The following is a 12229-nucleotide window of genomic DNA, read 5'->3' on the forward strand; positions in this document are numbered from 1 at the left end:
CTAACAAAATCTGACAATTCGAAAGAACCTTGAGTTCTAAGCATGTTGAAGCACAAGATAATTATTGTGCTGACCGTTTTCATCTATATAGTACTCTGTGAACACAAATTAGTTAGCATAAATCAGTCAAATGACGAAAAATTAGGTGTCTACTTACTTATGACCACTCAGTGTTTATATATATAAAACATGGCTTGAATGAACTCGGATGGTGACTTCAGAGATAAAAGCTAAATCTGCAAAAAAAAGCTGTGAAGAAATTTCACCTAACTTTTCTCGAAAATGTATTTCTTAAAATCAATACAATTTTGCAAACGTTATGGGTCAAAATATTACATTATAAAAAGCTAAATTTCAAGTTGACTACGGAGGTTTTGTCTACAATGTGCAAGTAACTCCACTTCTGGGGTAATATATCCGGCAGTGGTTGATTGAAGGACTTACTAGACTATGCAGTCTAATTGCTGAACTGTATTTTTGGTTGAAGGAAATTGATTTATTTTGCACATCTTTACTTTTGGAAAGCTCTTGTTAAGGAAATGAAATTCATGGAAAACATACATGCAAGAAGTTTATAGAAAATTGCTCTAATGCTAAAAACCAAAGATGTTTATGTCATATGAGATTTTACAAGGGTATATTTTGGGACCTTTGTTATTTATTATGTAAATTATTTGGATAGGTATATTATTTAATGCAACAATTGTATCGACATTATATATATGTATATATATACATATATATATATATCTCATTGGTTATATTGCACAATTAACATCTGACTTAGTCAACGTGTTTGAAAGAGTAAAATTTGGTGAAAATAGATACTTAATAATGATTATGAATCCCTGAGTATTGATGCAGCCCCAGTACCTTCTGTAATGTTTCTTGTCATTTAGTTGAAGACATTGTAGTGATCCTGTAAGATACATTACTCAATTAGTGAAATTTCCAACTCTTTGGTGGTTAGTTGTGTGTTAAGCTATTAATGTACATGGCACCTGAGATCTTAAGCCAGTGATTCCTTTGTAAAGTGTTTTTAAATGTTCTTGAGGAAGTAATTTTGTATAATTTTTATGCTTAATAATAACATCAACGTTGTTTTTCTTGTGTGGTACCTAGTACATCTGGTTATGATGTTTCAAGGTCTTTAAATATCAATAAAATTAATAACAAGATGCAAAGATGCACTCATTAATAAATAGTTTGAAATAAAAAAGTGATAGTAACATTAGTGTTCAAAGCCTGATTACCAATAAAGATCCAAAACTGTCCATATCGGATTTTGATAAAACGTTTTACAATGACAGATATTATATATATATTACATTACTTTTGATATAACCTTATCACATCATAATTTCCAAGATAGTGGACATTAATCAGAATATATTTTCTAAGTCAATAAAGTCTGAAATAGTTACAGAAAAAAAAAGTCATGTGTATGTTAAAAAACCCAAGATGATGCGAATGTGTCTATCCGTACCCACTTTTATTATCGCCTACTTCAAAAGCCTGTATTTGTGACCACTAATATTTCTACATTTGATACTGTACTCTCTTGATATTCGTACCTTCAAACACAAGAAAAATTTTATCATAAACATTTCCATATTGCCAAATAATTTTGTGTGATTAAAAATGAACGTTTTATTCGCTATATGTATATTAAAACCTAATTCACTAATTTACTAAGTCTTTCTAGCATTGCTGATTTTACATAAGAAGTGACATCGTTCATCTGGAATGTGTTTCATATTATCTTTACAGAAATGACTACTCTTAGCTTTGCTAACAATAATAAAAGGCACATCCGGGGTGTGAGGTTATAAGAAGCATTTATGTGTATCAGACATGTAGCAATCTCATACAATTGTTTTTATTAGCCCCCTAGTAGCACAGCGGTATGTCTGTGGACTTATACTGCTAGAAACCGGGTTTAGATGCTCGTGGTGGGCAGAGCACAGATAGCCCTTTATGTAGCTTTGTGTTTAATAACAACAAACAACAACAACATTTTATTTAGTAATTCTAGTGAGGCTGTGATAGTCGTTATTACCTAAGGCTGAAGGATTGCAAAAATCTAGGCCTTGCACGCATTGATGACTGGTTTGGTTTGGTTTGAATTTCGCGCAAAGCTACTAGAGGGGAACCTGCGCTTGACGTCCCTAATTTAGCAGTGCAAGACTAGAATGAAGGCAGCTAGTTATCACCACCCACCGCCAACTCTTGGGCTATTCTTTTATTAACGAATAGTGGGACTGATCGTCACATCATAACGCCCCCACGACTGAAAGGGTGAGCATGTTTGGTGGAACAGAGATTCGAACTCGCGACCCTAAGATTGCGAGTCAAGCACCCAAATCACCTGGCTATGTCAGGCCCACATTTAAGATATGTCTTTTATACATTTTCTAGTGGCTGCAATGGTTCAATTGTATTGAAATGCATTGCACCAGATGTATTCGAAGCTATGTATTTTCAAATATATCCTTTTTTACAACACCTCTGGTTCCTAAGTGGGACAGCGGTGAGTAAACGGACTTAGAATTCTACAATCTGGGGTTTGATTCCCCGCGATGGATGCAACAGATATCTCAATGTAGCTTTGCTTTAAAACAGACAAACAACACCTGCTGGCACGACTAGAAAAACGGACGTCTATGCGTCTCTTTTACTACTACACAACAAACTTGTTGCAGTAGGTACTTGGTCTGCATATCTGCAAGTTGATAAATGTAGTTTGGAGGGAAAATGACTAAAGGCAAATCAGAAGATTCCTGATCTCCCCTTCTTTACCATTTTTCTCTCGTGAAAGGCCAATCTGCATCTACAGCACATGATGCTTCCTGTAGATTTCTACTTATTTTGTACATGAAACACTACACTTTAGTTGCAATTTGTATCATGTTATACTCAGTTTTAGAGAACACGTTTGGACTTGATGAAATTAACTTTTAATTTCATATTGCAATTTGTGTGTATTTGCCCCACATCCAGCTTTTCGGTTGTGTTATCAACAGCTGAAGCAACGTTGGCTAATAGCAAATCCTTTCTACTTCACATCATTCAACAGACCCTTTTAAAGCGCTAAAACTCCATCAAAAAGTTTCAATTTCAATACGTGAATGTATTATAACTATGTTGCACCTCCAAGCAAGTACTAACCGTGCAGAAGTTTTATCCAACGCTACAGTTCACCAAGAGTTTTGTTTTCAACAAAGATGTTTACTTTCTTCGACATTCCAAAGGCTAGCTTTGCCTGAAATATTCAAGCCAGTAATTGGTTACGAAGTGCACCTCCCTTAGTGTGAATACACTTAGTGATGCGTATTTTAAAACCACACCTTCTCGCCATTTCTATGTTGTATGTTTTGCCTTCAGAGTTCTATCGACCACAGAGTTAGAACATGCTTCGAACTGAATTCTCCTGTGTATAACATTCCATAAAAGTATAATTTCCATTCCCCAAGAGGATCATTCCAAATTAGATTATATCATTTTCCTTACATCTGCTGTGTCAAATTGCAAATTGGGAGCATAATGCTATCAATGTGGCGCGTACGAAGTGTTTGTTTTTGTTAATGGTTGTAAGCATGCAAATGTTAAACATTATTTACAGCCTTTGAAACTACATTTTTATTCCATTTTATTGTTTTGTGATGCGACAGGTCATTTCAGGTCATTAAGAACAGCTTAATCTTTAATTACTATTTTAATCCTATTTATATAAGAATAGCAAGTTTAACTGTTATTATGTATTGAAAAATTTTATCGTAACTGTAGATTAAAAACATTTTTTATTCTTACTTTTTGTGTTTAAATAATGAAATGTAACTTCAGTAATTTATGCGAGTGTCTTATTTTTATATGATTTTGCTTTATCGATTATAACAACAGTATTACAAATGTTATGTAAATAAAATGACCTAAACAGAAACCAAATACGTTTAAACGTATAAAGCAGTTTTCAAATGACATGAAACAGCATCAAAATTGTCAACTGAAAAAACCGTCTTACTAAATTAGGATTTCTCATGTATTCTTTTTTTTTTCAGTCGTTAAATAATTAATCATGCTTTGCATAACCATCTAAAAGTGGGATAAGAAAATTAATGAAAAAGATTATTTATAGGTGTTATATTTCTTGTGTTGATTGATCAAAATGTGTTAGAAATATAAAGGTGGTAACATTACAAGGCTATTTATTTAACGATTTATATATCAATTTGCTCCAGTAAATAATATTTAACTGCGAACTTAAAACATTTTGCCCTGTCTTTATAAGAAGGAACAAATATGTTATATTTGTAATGCGTTACCAATGTTTTTATATAAATAAACGGCTTAGTCTTATATTTTATGGATATTGGTATATTAATGAAGATTTGAATATTTTTATCACGAATATTTAGTTTCTTTCTTTACAATTTCAGGTTGTGCATTCGTGAAGTTTGGTTCACATTCTGAAGCACAGTCAGCTATCAGCGGACTTCATGGTAGTCAAACGATGCCAGTAAGTAAGCAGATAGATATACTGGCGAATGAGTTCAAACTTAAACAGCCAAGATTTTACAGATATATTAAATGATAGTTGGTTTTATCAAAAGCTTTATAAGGTGATTAATATTAACTTCCGATCAGAACACGCTTTCAACTTAGAGCGAAACAAAAATTCAACCAGGTAATGAGTACAGCTAGTTACCTCCGTCACGTTTTCACTCCTTTGTGTATGTTTGTTTGTTTGTGTGTTTGTCAGCAAGATTTCTCGAAAACGGACGAATGTATTTGGACGAAAGCTGGTATACATTTGGACTATGACCCAACTTACTAAAGATTAGTTTTTGAAGGGGTAAAAGTCAAAGGTCAAGGTCACAGCAAGGTCACGAAAATAAAAACACCTCTACTGTTAACGTGGAAACCAATTTTTCACACTATATTTGCTCTATAACTCAGTGAAAAAAACAATCGGATTTTGATGAAACTTGCAGAACTTATGTAGAATATTATTCCTCATTATTCTGCCAAACATGTTCTGTGTCCGTTGATAATAACGGACATACAGGCACATTTTCGTATTTTTTTAGGGCCGAATTTAATCAGCGCTGCGTGGCGGAGGTATGCGCTCTACTGAGTCCCCCTCTAGTTTTCTTACTTACTTATTGTTAATAGGCACTCTGCCTGTTAACAATATTTTGGCCGTAGTCCCAACAATATTTCAGGTTCAGCCAGCTTAAGAGATTTAGGTTAGTTTTAAAATAAAAAATAAAATTAGTTATGTTAAACATTCTAACCAATACTGTTAGTGAAAGGATTTATTTGTTTATTTTTTATTAAGCTAAAAGCTACACAATGGGTTATCTGTGTTGTGCCCACCACGAATATCAGAACCCGGTTTTTAGCGGTATGAACCCTCAGACTTGTTGCTGAACCATTGTGGAGCATAATGAATGTAAAACGATAAGAATAATAGAGTATATTTTAACCTATGGAACATAAAAATACTAACATTCAATCCTCCATGGTATTAAATGTCTATATTTTAACCTATGGAACATAAAAATACTAACAATCAGTCCTCCACTGTATTAAATGTCTATATTTTAACCTATGGAACATAAAAATACTAACAATCAGTCCTCCACTGTATTAAATGTCTATATTTTAACCTATGGAACATAAAAATACTAACAATCAGTCCTCCACTGTATTAAATGTCTATATTTTAACCTATGGAACATAAAAATACTAACAATCAATCCTCCACTGTATTAAATGTCTATATTTTAACCTATGGAACATAAAAATACTAACAATCAGTCCTCCACTGTATTAAATGTCTATATTTTAACTTATGGAACATAAAAATACTAACAATCAGTCCTCCACGGTATTAAATGTCTATATTTTAACCTATGGAACATAAAAATACTAACAATCAGTCCTCCACGGTATCAAATGTCTATATTTTAACCTATGGAACATAAAAATACTAACAATCAGTCCTCCATGGTATTAAATGTCTATGTCAACAGATATTCACACATGTAAAGGTCAATGGAGCTCGCCCAACCAGTCATCCTCGTTATGGCTGTTTTCCTGTAACTTACATCGGTGGCCGATCAGACAATCACGACCTTGTGTTGATGATATCATCGCATCTCGTGCGATAGCTGTGCTCTGGGGAAACTCCATCCTGGTTCCAATTTAACAATTTTTTATTTCACGTGAATAACAGCCGCCATATTCGGATGCGTAGTCAGCTGGTTCAACTTGATGTGTAGTCAGCTGGATCAACTTAGTTAGGATGCTTTAATTCTTCGTTATGGAAAAAACGTAACTTTTTTATAAAATTTTATAAATTGTTGTCGTCGTTATTTTGTTTATTACTATTTTTTTTACGTTAACATTCATTTATTGATTTATTAAAATTTCAATTTAATGCTCAACTGGCTCCACTTTACGAATCCTTCATAAAATCAGTTGTGTATAACTTTAGAGAAGAGTGGCATCTGAAATAAATTACTGCGATATATGTTAGTGTTTAGATTATTAACCTTCATTTCCAAATTGAAAGATTAGTGAAGTATTATGCTTGATTTTGTCAAATGATCGCTAAATCTACCACAATATTTCAATCCTAAAAATTGCATGTGTTTTGTGTTTTTAAGTATTATTTTTCATACATTTTGTATATGAAGGTTAAAACTTTTTGATTCTGATGTTTCATTTTCGCGTATGAAAAAATATCATTTTTAATGTCAAATCATGATTGGCTGGTTTAAAGAAATGGTGTCAGATCTATTTTTATTATTATTATTATTTCACGTGTCTACACGATTCGTTTATTCTTAAATTGGAAAAAATGGAGGCTTAACATCAACAACTTGAATATATTCTTGCCTGTTTTTTACTTTCTCGAATATTAAAACTTTTTCAGCACAGCACTCCAAACGGCAACGCTAAAATCCGGGTTTCATTACCCGTAGTGGGCAGAGCATAGATACCTCATTGTGTAGCTTTGCGCTTAACAGCAAACAATCCAATTTTTCAGAAGTAACAAAGTTTATAAGAATGATTTAAGCGAGATATTTTTAGATACCAAAATTGTTTATCTAAGATATTTCTATATTAAGCCTAAAAGAAATAATGTACTTGTTGTTAAACTATCTAAAAATCAGAAAATAGAAATCAGTGAATGTTTATTTAAATATTAAATTTCCAAATGAAAAAAATATTTTTGTCTCCTTTCGTGTGTTTTCTGTTTTGTTCTAGCATATATAACTAAATTAATTAAAATAAGTCAAAGACAGATTGTTCCTTTATTTTACTCATCCCATGAGACTTTTTATTAGACGTAACCTTTTCAGCTCACTATTTAATTATGTAGCTTGTTTTACTAGTTCAGACGTCTTTGCGAACCGTACAGTGTTTTACAAAAAGAAAGAAAAATTTTAAAAAAATGAAGAAAGAACGTTAAGACATTGTTTGAAGTTCACTAACTTTCCAAAGCCATTAAATCTTCTTTCATGTTTACCTGAAGTCTCTTTTTATTTACATTTATTTCTAATTCCTTTAATGCAGTATACTTTATTCCTGATTCATGGTAAAAAAAAAAAGATGTTAACAATATATATATTACTCATTAAATTGACTTAAAATATATAAATCTCTTGCCAATAATGTTATCCTTCATTTGTTTATTCTCTTAGTTCAAGTATCAGAATCTTTCGATCCATTTTTATTAATCCGTATTTCTGATAACACAACATAATTGATATTGGCAAAAACTCATGTTAGTAAAATAAAACTTGTAAAATTTAAGTATTATTGCTCGGAAAAAAAGTTCAAAAGCACAAATTTTAGTACTAAAGCGAAAAAGGCTTTTTTTCAGTATTAATCCATTCTTTAAAAACAAATTTTGTTAGATAATTGTTTCATCACCCAAAACCTGAATGGGTTGTATATGGATACAAATTATTTTCTGTTATTATAAGATAGATTGTTTTGGACAAACATAATAACTATTAGTTCATTTTCTTTTTTAAAATATGTAAATATGTACAAACACGAAGAAATTGTGGGTTGTGAAGAGCATATCGAATTTATCAAAAAGCAATTTCACAATATTGTGGTTTCAAATGTTTTGAGTTCCAATTTATTTTAAAGTTTAGCCTTCTCTTTCATCAGCTAAAACACTTTTAGTCGATACTATATTTATAATAAAAAAATTCTGGTTCGTCTTGAATGGCAAATGGATAAAATGATCACTTTTATAGGCTGTTTCGTGTTTAGGACTGTCATTATTAATTTTAGAAAAACGATAAGTAAATATTTAAACTTCTCTTTAGTTGCTTTCGTTTTCAATCTGTGTTGAGGGTAAAGCTTGTTAACTATCGGGTGATTGTAAGGACCGTTTTTTTTATTTGTTTTTTTAGAAATAACAATAATCTTTTTAGAATAGTTTCATTTTAAAAGTGTTTCCTAATTTCGTTCCACAAAAATAATCTACGACCACATTCGGAGGGCAACATTGTGAAAAAAGTAATATAATAGTTATCTGCGCGAGCCATAGCATTTTTCTTAACTAATCTATCTGTGACCATTCTCTGTCCGCCTCACCGAGCTTGCACATTTTCCTCAATCAAAATATATAACGTACTACCCGGATATCTCTTCAACGGATGAACACATTTGAAATAACTTGAACGTCTAAGCCTTAATGGTACTTAAGCTTATTTCTTGAGATCAATCTAACTCAATACTTTTAACCAGTTTTCGGTTATGGTATAAGTATCAAAGAAAAAAACTGAATAAGTCGATAACTAAACTTTTTCGAAATTCGAATATGATTTATAGTATTTTCGAATTAATTCGATCACTCGCCATCTCAAACAGTGGTAGCTAACACGTGTTTATTAATGTATAAGTACGTGTGTGTGGTGGTGGCGTGAGGAGATGGGAGGTAGCGTTTATGGAATTAATCTAACACTATTTTGATACAAACTAAGCCCATCGCAACATAACTAGTGTTATCGCAATGACTGATAAAAATATAATTACGTTACTAAGGTGAAGTTGCATGCTTCAGTAAACTTTTATTTTATTGCACACACATAAAATGTAACTTCCCATCCAAAGCTGTATGTGATAAAAGTAAAAGAGGCCTCAAAGAAAAGAAATGTGTCAGAAATGAAATAAACATATGTTATGATGCATTAAAAAATGCCTCAAATAAGAAAAAAACTAATTAATGTCAAATATGGAATACGTACCCATTGTGATTAAGTAAAATAGTGCCTCAAACATGAGAAAGATAATGTGAAAATGGAATAAATACTTCTTTTTTTATGAAGTAAAAAAGTGCTTCATACAGAGGAAGCTAATGTCAAATAGAGAATACATACCCGTTGTGATGAACTATAAAAATGCTTTGTAGAGGAGAAAACTCATGTCACAAATAGGATAAATACCTCTTGTACTGAAGTAAAAAGCTCCTCAAATAGGAGGAAACTAAAGTCTAAAATGGAATAAGTATACGTTGAAACGAAAGAATACAATAGATCTTCAATCGTGACTTAATTTTAAGTTTTTTCAATTAAAGATCATATAATGATATTAAAATATTTTCCATTTTACACTGGTACGAAACTAAACTTAGCCCCATATCGTAAACAAGAATATATTCAGCAGGCAGTCAAACTGTAGTCGCATTTTTTTCTGAAAATACTTTTACCTCTATGCTCATGGTTCCTGGTACCTTCATAGGGTGCATCGTCCAGCTTGGTTGTTAAATTCGCAGACACTGAAAAGGAGCGTCAGATGAGACGGATGCAGCAGATGGCAGGAAACATGGGCTTAATCAACCCATTTGTATTTAGCCAGTTCGGGGCGTATGGTGCTTATGCACAGGTAAGGAAAAAAACGGTTTTCACTTAAAACAATAGAAAATGTTGTTGTTGTTTTTTCATTTATGTTTTATCGACTTCTAAACGGATGACATTTCTGGTTGATAACTTTCAAATATCTGTGACCTTGCGTATATTGGAAATAGTTTTGCACTTACAAGATATTAAAATGTTCGTTTTGAGTCATATTCACAAATTTACCAATATTTAAAAAAAAGAAGGTAAAATAATATACTACTAGAAATGATTGCTTTCAAACTGAAATATATATTATTGGTGATGTACCTTATAGCAAAATGTAACTGTTGAATTATGTAGAAGTTTCTATATTTAATGAATTATTATATTACTTAGTAGATATAGAGAAAAAGAATGTACACTTCCATGGTAGCAAAACTGTTTATCATACCCTGACTGTGAATCCGAGGGTTCATGATTACAGTCCGGTTGCACACTATGCACTATGGGGGCGTGGATGCGCTAAAAGAGTGACAGTCAAATCCCAATATTCAGCCATACAAGATAGCCTAAAAGTCTGCGATGGTTGCTGTTGACTAGCTGCCTTCCCTCTAATCAGTTAATTCAACATCAGGACGGTTATGCATAGTTATCTCTTCAGTAGCTTTATAAGAAATTTTGCAGTAGACAATGGAACTCTCTATAACAGTCTGAAAACAGTTGAATATACAGATTTTTAGATTGAAAAGTGATTAATTTTATTTTCAGCAATATAGATGTGTATTTGTTAAATTTCAGAAATTAAAAATTAAGGTTATATATTTTTACTTTAGATCTTAAATTTTTAGCTATAATATAGAATATTTGCTTTCTGTACCGACCAAATAATGTTTACAGATAAAAGAGAAACCAATTACCATTCAGTATCAGGTATGTGAATAAACGTTACTACATTAATACAGAGCGAAACGAGACGAGAAAGATATTCGCATCATATGATGAGAGTAGAAAATTTATGCGTGCTTCCAGTTAAGCTTTCTTAACTACGATATGTAACACAGTAAAGCCACTGATCTACTTTTAACTAAAATGTTTCTCAGATTTCATATCTTTTAACTTGCCTCATTTCACATTCATTAAAAATCATTTACCCAAGAGATTGTGGAAAATTAATATTCTATAATGTTCTAATTAGGAAGAGGTTATAATTAATTCTGAAGTATAATCATTAAAAGACAGAAACTTTCCTAAAGATAAGCAACGTTGATGTATTTCAAGCCGAATATTTCCACTTCGATTCGCCTACTTTTATATAATCATATCACATTTTTCATTTATTACTGTCAACACCACAAAAGAAAAATTCATTTGTGAGCAATGACACATCTTTTCACACATTCTGTTAGAATTTGTTGGTTGAGAGTATGAAACTGTTGTTTAATTTTGTTATTATTTGGTTTCGGTCACTTATTACTATCTTTGTTAGTTCTGCAATACTTCCAAAGTTTATATTATCAGTGTAACAATATCCTTTCGCGTTGTTTAAGTGAATTGCAACAAATGCAGACATACAACTCGTAACAATTAATGGTCTAATTGTATAATACAAAACACCTTTCTATAATGTTAGTAATCTGGTACAATATTGACTTTATAATGTTACACTTATAAATATTTTCCTCACTCGGGCACTTTATTACTATCTTAAAATCTAGTGAGTAATACATAACGTTCTAAAGAACAATAGTTGCCTTTAGAACATTAAATATTATAGAAGTATGGTAAACTTTAGCTTATTTAATCGGAACATACGATTACTACAAGATTTCAACTCGTAGACGAGATAAACCTTTTAGTGGCACTTGATCATGTAGAAAGGGTCTCGAGTATAACTTCAACCCATTTATGAGCACGCTTTTATGAAAGATTCGTTGTTTTGTGTACTCCATTATCGTTAAAACAAAGAGCAGCTTTGTGAATTTTAATGGGATTTCATGTGATGTATGCCCAGAGTTTGCTATATGTTTTTATTAGGATAATTTGACCAAAAAAAAACAACAACAACTGGTCTTAAATAGTTAGGATAAAAACAGCTAGATGATTTTGCTTATTAATGTTATGTGTTTGCTGTAATTTTATTCCCACCCGTTTGATAAAATTATACGTGGGATATCTCCTGTACTTTAAGTAGTCCTAAATAATTCTAATTATCACACACGAAGTTTACTAAAGCAGAATAAAGAATTTATCTTCAAAGTTAAGAATTATTTCTGATTTATACTCGAACTTCCTTTCTGATATTTTGAGTTGGAAGAGTATAGTTTATTGCGTTTAATAATAAACAAATGTAGCTACATGTAGCT

At 31.7% G+C, this 12229-nt stretch overlaps 1 protein-coding gene across 6 annotated transcripts in view; it reads left to right on the forward strand.

The window, feature by feature from the left end:
- The window catches only part of LOC106478651 (CUGBP Elav-like family member 4), a 484600-nt gene that overhangs the window by 442567 nt on the left and 29804 nt on the right, over positions 1-12229 (forward strand). For all 6 annotated transcript variants that reach the window (XM_022382285.1, XM_022382287.1, XM_022382290.1 and 3 more), the window contains 2 exons: positions 4437-4516; positions 9769-9912. In XM_022382285.1, coding sequence (XP_022237993.1) covers positions 4437-4516; positions 9769-9912 — 224 coding nt within the window. The remainder of the gene's footprint in view (positions 1-4436; positions 4517-9768; positions 9913-12229) is intronic.

The sequence above is a fragment of the Limulus polyphemus genome, unplaced genomic scaffold (assembly GCF_000517525.1).
Source record: "Limulus polyphemus unplaced genomic scaffold, Limulus_polyphemus-2.1.2 Scaffold238, whole genome shotgun sequence".
Classification (NCBI taxonomy): domain Eukaryota; kingdom Metazoa; phylum Arthropoda; class Merostomata; order Xiphosura; family Limulidae; genus Limulus; species Limulus polyphemus.